This window comes from Crinia signifera, chromosome 6 (genome assembly GCF_055691185.1).
Source record: "Crinia signifera chromosome 6, ASM5569118v1, whole genome shotgun sequence".
Lineage (NCBI taxonomy): Eukaryota > Metazoa > Chordata > Amphibia > Anura > Myobatrachidae > Crinia > Crinia signifera.
Window position 1 is genome coordinate 287,854,859 of NC_139222.1, and position 18,561 is coordinate 287,873,419.

Sequence of the window (18,561 nt, forward strand, 5' to 3'; positions counted from 1 at the left end):
TAGACCTTAATCTGGCTCTGTGTATGGCAGGAGTGCACCTGTGTATGACGGGAGGTAGTTCTAACAATCCAGGTACGTTTTGTTTGTTAGGTAAACACTAACTTCGCTATCCCTGGAGGGGCTGCAGATCCGGGATGCCAGACGTACAATAAATAGCTGGAAGATCTTTCTCACAGAGCCGGAATCAGGGGTAAGACAACAGACCCCGCTCTGGTAAGTTACATTTTGTACCCACAATGGCCAGATAGCACAGTTGTGGCAGGGCATGCTGGGGTATATTGCTGGGTCAGTAGAACACTCCCCTACTTCCTAGACAGATGCGACATGTTGGGTTCTCAGCCTCAACGCTCCTGTACCCTTGTGCTAGAGGTCCATCTCCTCTAGAGGATAACTATCATTACTGCCCAGGATGTTCTAGGTGGCTCAGTAAGGAATATCACTAAGATCTGCTATAGCATGGTTACATGTCAGTGTGTGGACAACATCCTCCAAGCTTCTTATACCAGCCCCCAATGGTATAAACCAAGAACTACTAGTGCCCGTCAGTGTTCTAACAAGAGACTACACCAACCTTATAGTCACTCACCAGTCATGTTCTAAATTAATGTGTCCCTAGAAGCCAACCACATTCATTCTGTACCCGGTATCATTGTCACACTGAATATTATAGGGCAACTTTCCTGTATCTCCCCAGGTATGAAGGTTCCGTACTATAAACAAGACATGGTCAAATATCCTCCAAATCACTTTATTTATACAAAAGCGTAGCACCAGAGGATACCATACATGGTCACCAGTCACAGAAGCGTGGCACCAGAGGATAGACATCACCAGGAACATCAGACTTCATGATTTGTCATAGAATTCATGGTAAGCCAAAATGAAGCCAGAGACCAGATCTACGTACTCCTGGAAGGACACCTTTCCATCTTTATTCTCATCCAGAGATTTCAGGAGAGCTTCCACGTAGGCCGGATCTCTCTCGTTCTGAAAGGAAGGGAGAAGGTTAGAGGTTAGTGTCCTGCTTAGACATTAGTGGGAAGCACACAATGGTCCTACAGGTGGTGTCTCACCCATTGTGTAAGGACCAGCTGCTCCTTAAGCAGGTTCTGGAGCTCTCCCCTGGTCAGATGGTTCTTGTCACCCTCCTGGGTGGAGTATTTGTAGAATATATCGATCATTCCCTCCAGGGCGGTTACTAGCTCAGATGGCATCTCGGGGATGTATGACAATAGGGGGTGAGATCTTAGGCTGTGGGATGGTGGGACAGCAGGCTGCATAGAGGCAGATATGGGGGTTAGTAACAAAAGGATGGGAAGGTCCATGCATCCTAGGGAAGAGGTAGGAGCCCTGGAGCAAGAGGGGTTGCTGGAACAGGGGTGTAAGAACAACCCACCAGTCACATACACATCAGCCTCCAGGAGCATGGAGTGTTAGAACCACGTCAGGCCACCACCATTATAGACTGTCAGACATAAAATGCAGATCCCTGTATGATAGGTGACAGCTGTTATATGAGCCTTACATTGCTGATAGCAGGCTGATCATTTCCTGTGTGCTGGGGGTCTATGTGTGACCCAGGTATATACCTGATGGTGCAGTACCTGTGTCCGGGCAGCTGTGTGCTGGGGAACCAGGTGTAGCCCAGGTATATACCTGATGGTGCAGTACCTGTGTCAGGGCAGCTGTGTGCTGGGGAACCAGGTGTAGCCCAGGTATATACATGATGGTGCAGTACCTGTGTCAGGGCAGCTGTGTGCTGGGGAACCAGGTGTAGCCCAGGTATATACATGATGGTGCAGTACCTGTGTCAAGGCAGCTGTGTGCTGGGGAACCAGGTGTTGCCCAGGTATATACCTGATGGTGCAGTACCTGTGTCAGGGCAGCTGTGTGCTGGGGAACCAGGTGTAGCCCAGGTATATACCTGATGGTGCAGTACCTGTGTCAGGGCAGCTGTGTGCTGGGGAACCAGGTGTAGCCCAGGTATATACATGATGGTGCAGTACCTGTGTCAGGGCAGCTGTGTGCTGGGGAACCAGGTGTTGCCCAGGTATATACCTGATGGTGCAGTACCTGTGTGCTGGGGAACCAGGTGTAGCCCAGGTATATACCTGATGGTGCAGTACCTGTGTGCTGGGGAACCAGGTGTAGCCCAGGTATATACCTGATGGTGCAGTACCTGTGTGCTGGGGAACCAGGTGTAGCCCAGGTATATACCTGATGGTGCAGTACCTGTGTGCTGGGGAACCAGGTGTAGCCCAGGTATATACCTGATGGTGCAGTATCTGTGTCAGGGCAGCTGTGTGCTGGGGAACCAGGTGTAGCCCAGGTATATACCTGATGGTGCAGTACCTGTGTCCGGGCAGCTGTGTGCTGGGGAACCAGGTGTAGCCCAGGTATATATCTGATGGTGCAGTACCTGTGTCAGGGCAGCTGTGTGCTGGAACCATGTGTAGCCCAGGTATATACCTGATGGTGCAGTACCTGTGTCAGGTCAGCGGTGTGCGGGGGAACAGGTGTATCCCAGGTATATACCTGATTGTGCAGTACCTGCATCAGGGCAGCTGTGTGCTGGGGGAACAGGTGTAGCCCAGGTATATACCTGATGGTGCAGTTCCTGCGTCAGGGCAGCTGTGTGCTGGGAACCAGGTGTAGCCCAGGTATATACCTGATGGTGCGGTACCTGCGTCAGGGCAGCTGTGTGCTGGGAACCAGGTGTAGCCCAGGTATATACCTGATGGTGCTGTACCTGTGTCAGGGCAGCTGTGTGCTGGGGAACAGGTGTTGCCCAGGTATATACCTGATGGTGCTGTACCTGTGTCAGGGCAGCTGTGTGCTGGGGAACAGGTGTAGCCCAGGTATATACCTGATGGTGCTGTACCTGTGTCAGGGCAGCTGTGTGCTGGGGAACCAGGTGTAGCCCAGGTATATACCTGATGGTGCAGTACCTGTGTCAGGGCAGCTGTGTGCTGGGGAACCAGGTGTAGCCCAGGTATATTCCTGATTGTGTGCCGTACCTGTGTCAGGGAAGCTGTGTGCTGGGGAACCAGGTGTAGTACCTGTGTCAGGGCAGCTGTGTGCTGGGGAACCATGTGTAGCCCAGGTATATACATGATGGTGCAGTACCTGTGTCAGGGCAGCTGTGTGCTGGGGAACCAGGTGTAGCCCAGGTATATACATGATGGTGCAGTACCTGTGTCAGGGCAGCTGTGTGCTGGGGAACCAGGTGTTGCCTAGGTATATACCTGATGGTGCAGTACCTGTGTCAAGGCAGCTGTGTGCTGGGGAACCAGGTGTTGCCCAGGTATATACCTGATGGTGCAGTACCTGTGTGCTGGGGAACCAGGTGTAGCCCAGGTATATACCTGATGGTGCAGTACCTGTGTCAGGGCAGCTGTGTGCTGGGGAACCAGGTGTAGCCCAGGTATATACCTGATGGTGCAGTACCTGTGTGCTGGGGAACCAGGTGTAGCCCAGGTATATACCTGATGGTGCAGTACCTGTGTGCTGGGGAACCAGGTGTAGCCCAGGTATATACCTGATGGTGCAGTATCTGTGTCAGGGCAGCTGTGTGCTGGGGAACCAGGTGTAGCCCAGGTATATACCTGATGGTGCAGTACCTGTGTCCGGGCAGCTGTGTACTGGGGAACCAGGTGTAGCCCAGGTATATACCTGATGGTGCAGTACCTGTGTCAGGGCAGCTGTGTGCTGGAACCATGTGTAGCCCAGGTATATACCTGATGGTGCAGTACCTGTGTCCGGGCAGCTGTGTACTGGGGAACCATGTGTAGCCCAGGTATATACCTGATGGTGCAGTACCTGTGTCAGGGCAGCAGTGTGCGGGGGAACAGGTGTATCCCAGGTATATACCTGATTGTGCAGTACCTGCATCAAGGCAGCTGTGTGCTGGGGGAACAGGTGTAGCCCAGGTATATACCTGATGGTGCTGTACCTGTGTCAGGGCAGCTGTGTGCTGGGGAACAGGTGTAGCCCAGGTATATACCTGATGGTGCTGTACCTGTGTCAGGGCAGCTGTGTGCTGGGGAACAGGTGTAGCCCAGGTATATACCTGATGGTGCAGTACCTGTGTTAGGGCAGCTGTGTGCTGTTGAATCAGGTGTAACCCAGGTATATACATGATGGTGCAGTACCTGTGTCAGGGCAGCTGTGTGCTGGGGAACCAGGTGTAGCCCAGGTATATACCTGAAGGTTGCAGTACCTGTGTCAGGGAAGCTGTGTGCTGGGGGAACAGGTGTAGCCCAGGTATATACCTGATGGTGCAGTACCTGTGTCAGGGCAGCTGTGTGCTGGGGAACAGGTGTAGCCCAGGTATATACCTGATGGTGCAGTACCTGTGTTAGGGCAGCTGTGTGCTGGGGAACCAGGTGTAACCCAGGTATATACATGATGGTGCGGTACCTGTGTGCTGGGGAACCAGGTGTAGCCCAGGTATATACCTGATGGTGCAGTACCTGTGTCCGGGCAGCTGTGTGCTGGGGAACAGGTGTAGCCCAGGTATATACCTGATGGTGCAGTACCTGTGTCAGGGCAGCTCTGTGCTGGGGAACCAGGTGTAGCCTAGGTATATACCTGATGGTGCAGTACCTGTGTCAGGGCAGCTGTGTGCTGGGGGAACAGGTGTAGCCCAGGTATATACCTGATGGTGCAGTACCTGTGTTAGGGCAGCTGTGTGCTGGAACCATGTGTAGCCCAGGTATATACCTGATGGTGCAGTACCTGTGTCAGGGCAGCTGTGTGCTGGGAACCATGTGTAGCCCAGGTATATACCTGATGGTGCAGTACCTGTGTCAGGGCAGCTTTGTGCTGGGTGAACAGGTGTAGCCCAGGTATATACCTGATGGTGCAGTACCTGTGTCAGGGCAGCGCTGTGCTGTGCTGGGAACCAGGTGTAGCCCAGGTATATACCTGATGGTGCTGTACCTGTGTCAGGGAAGCTGTGTGCTGGGGAACCAGGCATAGCCCAGGTATATACCTGATGGTGCTGTACCTGTGTCAGGACAGCTGTGTGCTGGGGAACCAGGTGTTGCCCAGGTATATACCTGATGGTGCAGTACCTGTGTCAGGGCAGCTGTGTGCTGGGGAACCAGGTGTAGCCCAGGTATATACCTGATGGTGCAGTACCTGTGTCAGGGCAGCTGTGTGCTGGGGGAACAGGTGTAGCCCAGGTATATACCTGATGGTGCTGTACCTGTGTCAGGGCAGCTCTTTGCTGGGGGAACAGGTGTTGCCCAGGTATATACCTGATGGTGCAGTACCTGTGTCAGGGCAGCTGTGTGCTGGGGAACCAGGTGTAGCCCAGGTATATACCTGATGGTGCAGTACCTGTGTCAGGGCAGCTGTGTGCTGGGGAACCAGGTGTAGCCCAGGTATATACCTGATGGTGCAGTACCTGTCAAGGCAGCTGTGTGCTGGGGAACCAGGTGTAGCCCAGGTATATACCTGATGGTGCAGTACCTGTGAAGGCAGCTGTGTGCTGGGAACCAGGTGTAGCCCAGGTATATACCTGATGGTGCTGTACCTGTGTCAGGGCAGCTGTGTGCTGGGAACCAGGTGTTGCCCAGGTATATACCTGATGGTGCAGTACCTGTGTCAGGGCAGCTGTGTGCTGGGAACCATGTGTAGCCCAGGTATATACCTGATGGTGCAGTACCTGTGTCAGGGCAGCTTTGTGCTGGGTGAACAGGTGTAGCCCAGGTATATACCTGATGGTGCAGTACCTGTGTCAGGGCAGCGCTGTGCTGTGCTGTGCACCAAATGTAGCCCAGGTATATACCTGATGGTGCTGTACCTGTGTCAGGGCAGCTGTGTGATGGGGAACCAGGTGTAGCCCAGGTATATACATGATGGTGCAGTACCTGTGTCAGGGCAGCTGTGTGCTGGGGAACCAGGTGTTGCCTAGGTATATACCTGATGGTGCAGTACCTGTGTCAGGGCAGCTGTGTGCTGGGGAACAGGTGTAGCCCAGGTATATTCCTGATTGTGTGCCGTACCTGTGTCAGGGAAGCTGTGTGCTGGGGAACCAGGTGTAGCCCAGGTATATTCCTGATTGTGTGCCGTACCTGTGTCAGGGAAGCTGTGTGCTGGGGAACCAGGCGTAGCCCAGGTATATACCTGATGGTGCAGTACCTGTGTCAGGGCAGCTGTGTGCTGGGGAACCAGGTGTAGCCCAGGTATATACCTGATGGTGCAGTACCTGTGTCAGGGCAGCTGTGTGCTGGGGAACCAGGTGTAGCCCAGGTATATACCTGATGGTGCAGTACCTGTGTCAGGGCAGCTGTGTGCTGGGGGAACAGGTGTAGCCCAGGTATATACCTGATGGTGCTGTACCTGTGTTAGGGAAGCTGTGTGCTGGGGAACCAGGTGTAGCCCAGGTATATACCTGATGGTGCAGTACCTGTGTCAGGGCAGCTGTGTGCTGGGGAACCAGGTGTAGCCCAGGTATATACCTGATGGTGCAGTACCTGTGTCAGGGCAGCTGTGTGCTGGGGAACCAGGTGTAGCCCAGGTATATACCTGATGGTGCAGTACCTGTGAAGGCAGCTGTGTGCTGGGGAACCAGGTGTAGCCCAGGTATATACCTGATGGTGCAGTACCTGTGAAGGCAGCTGTGTGCTGGGAACCAGGTGTAGCCCAGGTATATACCTGATGGTGCTGTACCTGTGTCAGGGCAGCTGTGTGCTGGGAACCAGGTGTTGCCCAGGTATATACCTGATGGTGCAGTACCTGTGTCAGGGCAGCTGTGTGCTGGGGAACCAGGTGTAGCCCAGGTATATACCTGATGGTGCAGTACCTGTCAAGGCAGCTGTGTGCTGGGGAACCAGGTGTAGCCCAGGTATATACCTGATGGTGCAGTACCTGTGAAGGCAGCTGTGTGCTGGGAACCAGGTGTAGCCCAGGTATATACCTGATGGTGCTGTACCTGTGTCAGGGCAGCTGTGTGCTGGGAACCAGGTGTTGCCCAGGTATATACCTGATGGTGCAGTACCTGTGTCAGGGCAGCTGTGTGCTGGGAACCATGTGTAGCCCAGGTATATACCTGATGGTGCAGTACCTGTGTCAGGGCAGCTTTGTGCTGGGTGAACAGGTGTAGCCCAGGTATATACCTGATGGTGCAGTACCTGTGTCAGGGCAGCGCTGTGCTGTGCTGTGCACCAAATGTAGCCCAGGTATATACCTGATGGTGCTGTACCTGTGTCAGGGCAGCTGTGTGCTGGGGAACCAGGTGTAAAGGTGCCCAAACACGGTCCGTTTAACGGATCCGTTTGGGACTTAATTAGCACACATCGGATCCCTAGTGCATGCAGTGTGATCCGATCCGATTTGTACCTAGTACAAAATGTATGTGCAGCACATACTTTTTGTACCGTACGATGAGATGCGCGGGAGCGCGCATCTCATAGTACAGAACGGACGGTCCGGGAACGGACCGTCTATGGGCACCTTAACCCAGGTATATACCTGATGGTGCAGTACCTGTGTCAGGGCAGCTGTGTGATGGGGAACCAGGTGTAGCCCAGGTATATACCTATTGGTGCAGTACCTGTGTCAGGGCAGCTGTGTGCTGGGGGAACAGGTGTTGCCCACGTATATACCTGATGGTGCAGTACCTGTGTCAGGGAAGCTGTGTGCTGGGGAACCAGGCATAGCCCAGGTATATACCTGATGGTGCTGTACCTGTGTCAGGGCAGCTGTGTGCTGGGGAACCAGGTGTTGCCCAGGTATATACCTGATGGTGCAGTACCTGTGTCAGGGCAGCTGTGTGCTGGGGAACCAGGTGTAGCCCAGGTATATACCTGATGGTGCAGTACCTGTGTCAGGGCAGCTGTGTGCTGGGGAACCAGGTGTAGCCCAGGTATATACCTGATGGTGCAGTACCTGTGTCAGGGCAGCTGTGTGCTGGGGGAACAGGTGTAGCCCAGGTATATACCTGATGGTGCTGTACCTGTGTCAGGGCAGCTCTTTGCTGGGGGAACAGGTGTAGCCCAGGTATATACCTGATGGTGCAGTACCTGTGTTAGGGAAGCTGTGTGCTGGGGAACCAGGTGTAGCCCAGGTATATACCTGATGGTGCAGTACCTGTGTCAGGGCAGCTGTGTGCTGGGGAACCAGGTGTAGCCCAGGTATATACCTGATGGTGCAGTACCTGTGTCAGGGCAGCTGTGTGCTGGGGAACCAGGTGTAGCCCAGGTATATACCTGATGGTGCAGTACCTGTGAAGGCAGCTGTGTGCTGGGAACCAGGTGTAGCCCAGGTATATACCTGATGGTGCTGTACCTGTGTCAGGGCAGCTGTGTTCTGGGAACCAGGTGTTGCCCAGGTATATACCTGATGGTGCAGTACCTGTGTCAGGGCAGCTGTGTGCTGGGGAACCAGGTGTAACCCAGGTATATACCTGATGGTGCAGTACCTGTGTCAGGGCAGCTGTGTGCTGGGGAACAGGTGTAGCCCAGGTATATACCTGATGGTGCTGTACCTGTGTCAGGGCAGCTGTGTGCTGGGGAACAGGTGTAGCCCAGGTATATACCTGATGGTGCAGTACCTGTGTCAGGGCAGCTGTGTGTCGGGGAACCAGGTGTAGCCCAGGTATATACCTGATGGTGCAGTACCTGTGTCAGGGCAGCTGTGTGCTGGGGGAACAGGTGTAGCCCAGGTATATACCTGATGGTGCAGTACCTGTGTCCTGGGGAACCAGGTGTAGCCCAGGTATTATACCTGATGGTGCGGTACCTGTGTCAGGGCAGCTGTGTGCTGGGGAACCAGGTGTAGCCCAGGTATATACCTGATGGTGCAGTACCTGTGTCAGGGCAGCTGTGTGCTGGGGGAACAGGTGTAGCCCAGGTATATACCTGATGGTGCAGTACCTGTGTCAGGGCAGCTGTGTGCTGGGGATCAGGTGTTGCCCAGGTATATACCTGATGGTGCAGTACCTGTGTCAGGGCAGCTCTGTGCTGGGGAACCAGGTGTAGCCCAGGTATATACCTGATGGTGCTGTACCTGTGTCAGGGCAGCTGTGTGCTGGGGGAACAGGTGTAGCCCAGGTATATACCTGATGGTGCAGTACCTGTGTCAGGGCAGCTGTGTGCTGGGGGAACAGGTGTGACCCAGGTATATACCTGATGGTGCAGTACCTGTGTCAGGGCAGCTCTGTGCTGGGGGAACAGGTGTAGCCCAGGTATATACCTGATGGTGCAGTACCTGTGTCAGGGCAGCTGTGTGCTGGGGAAACAGGTGTAGCCCAGGTATATACCTGATGGTGCAGTACCTGTGTCAGGGCAGCTGTGTGCTGGGGGAACAGGTGTAGCCCAGGTATATACCTGATGGTGCAGTACCTGTGTCAGGGCAGCTGTGTGCTGGGGGAACAGGTGTAGCCCAGGTATGTACCTGATGGTGCAGTACCTGTGTTAGGGAAGCTGTGTGCTGGGGAACCAGGTGTAGCCCAGGTATATACCTGATGGTGCAGTACCTGGGTCAGGGCAGCTGTGTGCTGGGGGAACAGGTGTAGCCCAGGTATATACCTGATGGTGCAGTACCTGCGTCAGGGCAGCTGTGTGCTGGGGAACCAGGTGTTGCCCAGGTATATACCTGATGGTGCAGTACCTGTGTCAGGGCAGCGGTGTGCGGGGGAACAGGTGTAACCCAGGTATATACCTTATGGTGCAGTACCTGTGTGCTGGGGAACAGGTGTAGCCCAGGTATATACCTGATGGTGCAGTACCTGTGTGCTGGGGAACAGGTGTAGCCCAGGTATATACCTGATGGTGCAGTACCTGTGTCAGGGCAGCTGTGTGCTGGGGGAACAGGTGTAGCCCAGGTATATACCTGATGGTGCAGTACCGGTGTCAGGGCAGCTGTGTGCTGGGGGAACAGGTGTAGCCCAGGTATATACCTGATGGTGCAGTACCTGTGTCAGGGCAGCTGTGTGCTGGGGAACAGGTGTAGCCCAGGTATATACCTGATGGTGCAGTACCTGTGTCAGGGCAGCTGTGTGCTGGGGAACCAGGTGTACCCAGGTATATACCTGATGGTGCAGTACCTGTGTCAGGGCAGCAGTGTGCTGGGAACCAGGTGTAGCCCAGGAATATACCTGATGGTGCTGTACCTGTGTCCGGGCAGCTCTGTGCTGGGGATCAGGGCAGCTGTGTGCTGGGGGAACAGGTGTGACCCAGGTATATACCTGATGGTGCAGTACCTGTGTCAGGGCAGCTCTGTGCTGGGGGAACAGGTGTAACCCAGGTATATACCCGATGGTGCAGTACCTGTGTCAGGGCAGCTGTGTGCTGGGGAACCAGGTGTAGCCCAGGTATATACCTAATGGTGCAGTACCTGTGTCAGGGCAGCTCTGTGCTGGGGAACCAGGTGTAACCCAGGTATATACCGGATGGTGCAGTACCTGTGTCAGGGCAGCTGTGTGCTGGGGAACAGGTGTAGCCCAGGTATATACCTGATGGTGCAGTACCTGTGTCAGGGCAGCTGTGTGCTGGGGGAACAGGTGTAGCCCAGGTATATACCTGATGGTGCAGTACCGGTGTCAGGGCAGCTGTGTGCTGGGGAACAGGTGTAGCCCAGGTATATACCTGATGGTGCAGTACCTGTGTCAGGGCAGCTGTGTGCTGGGGAACAGGTGTAGCCCAGGTATATACCTGATGGTGCAGTACCTGTGTCAGGGCAGCTGTGTGCTGGGGAACCAGGTGTAGCCCAGGTATATACCTGATGGTGCAGTACCTGTGTCAGGGCAGCTGTGTGCTGGGAACCAGGTGTTGCCCAGGTATATACCTGATGGTGCTGTACCTGTGTCAGGGCAGCTGTGTGCTGGGGAACAGGTGTTGCCCAGGTATATACCTGATGGTGCTGTACCTGTGTCAGGGCAGCTGTGTGCTGGGGAACAGGTGTAGCCCAGGTATATACCTGATGGTGCAGTACCTGTGTCAGGGCAGCTGTGTGTCGGGGAACCAGGTGTAGCCCAGGTATATACCTGATGGTGCAGTACCTGTGTCAGGGCAGCTGTGTGCTGGGGGAACAGGTGTAGCCCAGGTATATACCTGATGGTGCAGTACCTGTGTGCTGGGGAACCAGGTGTAGCCCAGGTATTATACCTGATGGTGCGGTACCTGTGTCAGGGCAGCTGTGTGCTGGGGAACCAGGTGTAGCCCAGGTATATACCTGATGGTGCAGTACCTGTGTCAGGGCAGCTGTGTGCTGGGGGAACAGGTGTAGCCCAGGTATATACCTGATGGTGCAGTACCTGTGTCAGGGCAGCTCTGTGCTGGGGAACCAGGTGTAGCCCAGGTATATACCTGATGGTGCTGTACCTGTGTCAGGGCAGCTGTGTGCTGGGGGAACAGGTGTAGCCCAGGTATATACCTGATGGTGCAGTACCTGTGTCAGGGCAGCTGTGTGCTGGGGGAACAGGTGTGACCCAGGTATATACCTGATGGTGCAGTACCTGTGTCAGGGCAGCTCTGTGCTGGGGGAACAGGTGTAGCCCAGGTATATACCTGATGGTGCAGTACCTGTGTCAGGGCAGCTGTGTGCTGGGGAAACAGGTGTAGCCCAGGTATATACCTGATGGTGCAGTACCTGTGTCAGGGCAGCTGTGTGCTGGGGGAACAGGTGTAGCCCAGGTATATACCTGATGGTGCAGTACCTGTGTCAGGGCAGCTGTGTGCTGGGGGAACAGGTGTAGCCCAGGTATATACCTGATGGTGCAGTACCTGTGTTAGGGAAGCTGTGTGCTGGGGAACCAGGTGTAGCCCAGGTATATACCTGATGGTGCAGTACCTGTGTCAGGGCAGCGCTGTGCTGTGCTGTGCACCAAATGTAGCCCAGGTATATACCTGATGGTGCTGTACCTGTGTCAGGGCAGCTGTGTGCTGGGGAACCAGGTGTAAAGGTGCCCAAACACGGTCCGTTTAACGGATCCGTTTGGGACTTGATTAGCACACATCGGATCCCTAGTGCATGCAGTGTGATCCGATCCGATTTGTACCTAGTACAAAATGTATGTGCAGCACATACTTTTTGTACCGTACGATGAGATGCGCGGGAGCGCTCATCTCATAGTACAGAACGGACGGTCCGGGAACGGACCGTCTATGGGCACCTTAACCCAGGTATATACCTGATGGTGCAGTACCTGTGTCAGGGCAGCTGTGTGATGGGGAACCAGGTGTAGCCCAGGTATATACCTATTGGTGCAGTACCTGTGTCAGGGCAGCTGTGTGCTGGGGGAACAGGTGTTGCCCACGTATATACCTGATGGTGCAGTACCTGTGTCAGGGAAGCTGTGTGCTGGGGAACCAGGCATAGCCCAGGTATATACCTGATGGTGCTGTACCTGTGTCAGGGCAGCTGTGTGCTGGGGAACCAGGTGTTGCCCAGGTATATACCTGATGGTGCAGTACCTGTGTCAGGGCAGCTGTGTGCTGGGGAACCAGGTGTAGCCCAGGTATATACCTGATGGTGCAGTACCTGTGTCAGGGCAGCTGTGTGCTGGGGAACCAGGTGTAGCCCAGGTATATACCTGATGGTGCAGTACCTGTGTCAGGGCAGCTGTGTGCTGGGGGAACAGGTGTAGCCCAGGTATATACCTGATGGTGCTGTACCTGTGTCAGGGCAGCTCTTTGCTGGGGGAACAGGTGTAGCCCAGGTATATACCTGATGGTGCAGTACCTGTGTTAGGGAAGCTGTGTGCTGGGAACCAGGTGTAGCCCAGGTATATACCTGATGGTGCAGTACCTGTGTCAGGGCAGCTGTGTGCTGGGGAACCAGGTGTAGCCCAGGTATATACCTGATGGTGCAGTACCTGTGTCAGGGCAGCTGTGTGCTGGGGAACCAGGTGTAGCCCAGGTATATACCTGATGGTGCAGTACCTGTGAAGGCAGCTGTGTGCTGGGGAACCAGGTGTAGCCCAGGTATATACCTGATGGTGCAGTACCTGTGAAGGCAGCTGTGTGCTGGGAACCAGGTGTAGCCCAGGTATATACCTGATGGTGCTGTACCTGTGTCAGGGCAGCTGTGTGCTGGGAACCAGGTGTTGCCCAGGTATATACCTGATGGTGCAGTACCTGTGTCAGGGCAGCTGTGTGCTGGGGAACCAGGTGTAACCCAGGTATATACCTGATGGTGCAGTACCTGTGTCAGGGCAGCTGTGTGCTGGGGAACAGGTGTAGCCCAGGTATATACCTGATGGTGCTGTACCTGTGTCAGGGCAGCTGTGTGCTGGGGAACAGGTGTAGCCCAGGTATATACCTGATGGTGCAGTACCTGTGTCAGGGCAGCTGTGTGTCGGGGAACCAGGTGTAGCCCAGGTATATACCTGATGGTGCAGTACCTGTGTCAGGGCAGCTGTGTGCTGGGGGAACAGGTGTAGCCCAGGTATATACCTGATGGTGCAGTACCTGTGTGCTGGGGAACCAGGTGTAGCCCAGGTATTATACCTGATGGTGCGGTACCTGTGTCAGGGCAGCTGTGTGCTGGGGAACCAGGTGTAGCCCAGGTATATACCTGATGGTGCAGTACCTGTGTCAGGGCAGCTGTGTGCTGGGGGAACAGGTGTAGCCCAGGTATATACCTGATGGTGCAGTACCTGTGTCAGGGCAGCTGTGTGCTGGGGATCAGGTGTTGCCCAGGTATATACCTGATGGTGCAGTACCTGTGTCAGGGCAGCTGTGTGCTGGGGATCAGGTGTTGCCCAGGTATATACCTGATGGTGCAGTACCTGTGTCAGGGCAGCTCTGTGCTGGGGAACCAGGTGTAGCCCAGGTATATACCTGATGGTGCTGTACCTGTGTCAGGGCAGCTGTGTGCTGGGGGAACAGGTGTAGCCCAGGTATATACCTGATGGTGCAGTACCTGTGTCAGGGCAGCTGTGTGCTGGGGGAACAGGTGTGACCCAGGTATATACCTGATGGTGCAGTACCTGTGTCAGGGCAGCTCTGTGCTGGGGGAACAGGTGTAGCCCAGGTATATACCTGATGGTGCAGTACCTGTGTCAGGGCAGCTGTGTGCTGGGGAAACAGGTGTAGCCCAGGTATATACCTGATGGTGCAGTACCTGTGTCAGGGCAGCTGTGTGCTGGGGAACAGGTGTAGCCCAGGTATATACCTGATGGTGCAGTACCTGTGTCAGGGCAGCTGTGTGCTGGGGGAACAGGTGTAGCCCAGGTATATACCTGATGGTGCAGTACCTGTGTTAGGGAAGCTGTGTGCTGGGGAACCAGGTGTAGCCCAGGTATATACCTGATGGTGCAGTACCTGCGTCAGGGCAGCTGTGTGCTGGGGGAACAGGTGTAGCCCAGGTATATACCTGATGGTGCAGTACCTGCGTCAGGGCAGCTGTGTGCTGGGGAACCAGGTGTTGCCCAGGTATATACCTGATGGTGCAGTACCTGCGTCAGGGCAGCTGTGTGCTGGGGAACAGGTGTAGCCCAGGTATATACCTGATGGTGCAGTACCTGTGTCAGGGCAGCGGTGTGCGGGGGAACAGGTGTAACCCAGGTATATACCTTATGGTGCAGTACCTGTGTGCTGGGGAACAGGTGTAGCCCAGGTATATACCTGATGGTGCAGTACCTGTGTGCTGGGGAACAGGTGTAGCCCAGGTATATACCTGATGGTGCAGTACCTGTGTCAGGGCAGCTGTGTGCTGGGGGAACAGGTGTAGCCCAGGTATATACCTGATGGTGCAGTACCGGTGTCAGGGCAGCTGTGTGCTGGGGGAACAGGTGTAGCCCAGGTATATACCTGATGGTGCAGTACCTGTGTCAGGGCAGCTGTGTGCTGGGGAACAGGTGTAGCCCAGGTATATACCTGATGGTGCAGTACCTGTGTCAGGGCAGCTGTGTGCTGGGGAACCAGGTGTAGCCCAGGTATATACCTGATGGTGCAGTACCTGTGTCAGGGCAGCAGTGTGCTGGGAACCAGGTGTAGCCCAGGAATATACCTGATGGTGCTGTACCTGTGTCCGGGCAGCTCTGTGCTGGGGATCAGGGCAGCTGTGTGCTGGGGGAACAGGTGTGACCCAGGTATATACCTGATGGTGCAGTACCTGTGTCAGGGCAGCTCTGTGCTGGGGGAACAGGTGTAACCCAGGTATATACCCGATGGTGCAGTACCTGTGTCAGGGCAGCTCTGTGCTGGGGAACCAGGTGTAACCCAGGTATATACCGGATGGTGCAGTACCTGTGTCAGGGCAGCTGTGTGCTGGGGAACAGGTGTAGCCCAGGTATATACCTGATGGTGCAGTACCTGTGTCAGGGCAGCTGTGTGCTGGGGGAACAGGTGTAGCCCAGGTATATACCTGATGGTGCAGTACCGGTGTCAGGGCAGCTGTGTGCTGGGGAACAGGTGTAGCCCAGGTATATACCTGATGGTGCAGTACCTGTGTCAGGGCAGCTGTGTGCTGGGGAACAGGTGTAGCCCAGGTATATACCTGATGGTGCAGTACCTGTGTCAGGGCAGCTGTGTGCTGGGGAACCAGGTGTAGCCCAGGTATATACCTGATGGTGCAGTACCTGTGTCAGGGCAGCTGTGTGCTGGGGGAACAGGTGTAGCCCAGGTATATACCTGATGGTGCAGTACCGGTGTCAGGGCAGCTGTGTGCTGGGGAACAGGTGTAGCCCAGGTATATACCTGATGGTGCAGTACCTGTGTCAGGGCAGCTGTGTGCTGGGGAACAGGTGTAGCCCAGGTATATACCTGATGGTGCAGTACCTGTGTCAGGGCAGCTGTGTGCTGGGGAACCAGGTGTAGCCCAGGTATATACCTGATGGTGCAGTACCTGTGTCAGGGCAGCTGTGTGCTGGGAACCAGGTGTAGCCCAGGAATATACCTGATGGTGCTGTACCTGTGTCCGGGCAGCTCTGTGCTGGGGAACAGGTGTAGCCCAGGTATATACCTGATGGTGCAGTACCTGTGTTAGGGAAGCAGATATACATTAAGATAAAAGCTGATGGGGAACCACCATTACCTTACACAGTCAGGACACCCGGCTCCCTCAGAGACATGTGGGGTAATGACTGAGCCAGGTATATAAGTACCACCCATAATTGGCTAATGGGATGCACATGTAATTAGCAGTAATTAGTACACACGCAGCTGCCCTATATACAGCAATAATAATGTCCGTGTCCTCTCATCGGGAAATGGTCTTTGGGTCACCAGCATGTTGGTTGATATGCAAGAAGATCGACATGACTGTAGGTCGACTTAAGCATTAGGTCGACATGGGGGTAGGTGGACAGTCACAAGGTGGACATGGGTCTTTCACATGTTTTTGTGCGTGAAATGTGCCAGCAGGCGGTACAGTACTTCATGCCCTACCATTCACTACGGAGCGCGGTGCGAGAATAAAATAGTGCGCCGAGTGTAGCGAGGCACCGTGCCCGAAGTATGGAGAGCGCAGCGAGCCATGGAGGGGACGCGGTGCTATGTTTCTGTGTCCATGTCAACTGTGTCGACATTCAGGACAAACAAAATGTGAAAAGCCCCATGTCGACCTTTTGACTGTTGTCCTACCCCCATGTCGACCTAATGCTTGTGTCAACCTAATGACCCTGTCGACCTTCCTGCATGTCGGCCAACATGCTGGTGACCTATGGATCCCTACCCCTCTCAGCAGGAATATAAATGGTGCTTATACATAACAGTGATACGGAGGAGACACTGGGCCTTATTCTAGTTCACTCTTAGAGGCAAATTCCTTCTTAGCTGGACAAAACCATGTGCACTGCAGGCGGGGCAGATGTAACATGTGCAGAGAGAATTAGATTTTGATGAGGTTTTTCGGTACTTGTGAGTTATCCGGGCTGCCGATTTTTTCATCGCGCCCGAAATCGTGGGCATCGCGTCGGTCGTGGCCGTTATAAGGAGCCGCGACGCGATGCCCACGATTTCCCATAGACAGTAATGTTAAAATAAAATTACAATGTGAAATTGGCCAATATGTTTTTAAAAAAAATGTTTCATGGCCCCCCACCACCGTTAACGCCACCCCGCTATTGACGCCAACCCGAAGCGTGGCGAGCGCAGCGAGCCCGCGAGGGGCGGCGGTACGCGTCCTCCGACCTTTTCATGCCCTACTATCCACTAGGGCGTGGAGTGAGAATAGAATAGTGTGGCGAGCGCAGCAAGCCACCGAGCCCGAAGCGTGGCGAGCTCAGCGAGCCCCGCGAGGGGACGCGGACACCTTCACAGGTATCCGCGTGCCCTTGCGGGCTTCACAGGTGTCCGCGTCCCCTCGCGGGGCTCGCTGCGCTCGCCACGCTTCGGGCTCGGTGGCTCGCTGCGCTCGCCACACTATTCTATTCTCACTCCACGCCCTAGTGGATAGTAGGGCATGAAAAGGTCGGAGGACGCGTACCGCCGCCCCTCGCGGGCTCGCTGCGCTCGCCACGCTTCGGGTTGGCGTCAATAGCGGGGTGGCGTTAACGGTGGTGGGGGGCCATGAAACATTTTTTTTTTTAAAACATATTGCCCAATTTCACATTGAAATTTTATTTTAACATTGCTGTCTATGGGAAATCGGGTCCATCGTGTCTTTTAACATTACTGTCTATGGGAAATCGGGTCCATCGTGTCTTTTAACATTACTGTCTATGGGAAATCGTGGGCATCGCGTCGCGGCCCCTTATAACGGCCACGACCGACGCGATGCCCCCGATATCGTGTCTTTTAACATTACTGTCTATGGGAAATCGGGGGCATCGCGTCGCGGCCCCTTATAACGGCCACGACCGACGCGATGCCCCCGATTTGGAGCTAAATCGTGGGCATCGCGTCGGTCGGGTGTCCTTAAGTTAACCAAACTTAAGGACAAAATCGGCAGCCCGGATAACTCACAAGTACCGGTTTTTCTTCAGAGTGAGATCTATATTGCAGTGTAAAAATAAAGCAGTCAGTATTTTCCCTTTTGGGAGCAGATGATTGGTTGCCATATGCTGCTGATCATTACCAGATTTAGGTGTCCCCCCGACATTAGTCACACAGCGCCCATAGTCTCACCAATGGCTGACGGGCAATGATCAGCTCCCGGGCTGCAGAGCTTACAATTAGCAGGGTAATATTCTCTGTACGGCGTACCCATGGGGTGTCAGTAGTCCATTCCTGTTATCTATTGTAACGCCCGCTGAGACCCCGCTCACCCGCCAGTCTGTCATACACACATATACAAGTGACGGCACACAAGGGGCGACGCAGCGGCATGTTTTGGGACACATTTGCTTTGTGTCGCTGACCGGCTTCTGAGCAGCCCATGTGACCTGTAATCTGGTCATGTGACCACAATATATACATGGCTGCCGATTATTCCTCTGTGTACCACAGACAGCGTGTGGCCATAAATAGACTTGTCTCCTCCTTATCACTGTTATTATATATAAGCCCCATTTATATTCCTGCTGAGAGGACACGGCCATTATTATTGTTGTATATAGGGCAGCTGCGTGTGTACTAATTACTGCTAATTACATGTGCATCCCATTAGCCAATTATGGGTGGTACTTATATACCTGGCTCAGTCATTACCCCACATGTCTCTGAGGGA

At 54.4% G+C, this 18,561-nt stretch overlaps 1 protein-coding gene across 2 annotated transcripts; it reads right to left on the bottom strand.

Moving 5' to 3' along the window:
* Positions 1-734: 734 nt before the first annotated feature.
* On the bottom strand, positions 735-16,044 carry LOC146007331 (protein S100-A1-like). 2 transcript variants are annotated; one of them, XM_083145682.1, is made up of 3 exons: positions 15,993-16,044; positions 1,074-1,274; positions 735-987 (listed from the first exon to the last, which is right to left on the bottom strand). In XM_083145682.1, the coding sequence occupies exons 2-3, from the start codon at positions 1,212-1,214 to the stop codon at positions 847-849; spliced, it is 282 nt and encodes a 93-aa protein (XP_083001808.1). In that variant the 5' UTR covers positions 1,215-1,274; positions 15,993-16,044; the 3' UTR covers positions 735-846. The 2 variants fall into 2 exon arrangements, with proteins under 2 accessions (XP_083001808.1, XP_083001807.1); XM_083145681.1 differs by having other exon boundaries at positions 15,988-16,016.
* Between the last annotated feature and the right edge of the window lie 2,517 nt (positions 16,045-18,561).

Bases quoted from the DNA above. Each gene is read 5' to 3' on its own strand.
- LOC146007331 (XM_083145682.1), bottom strand. From the start codon at position 1,214: ATGCCATCTGAGCTAGTAACCGCCCTGGAGGGAATGATCGATATATTC. The intron at 988-1,073 runs GTGAGACACCAC...CCTTCCTTTCAG, and splicing joins AGCTGGTCCTTACACAATGG to AACGAGAGAGATCCGGCCTA.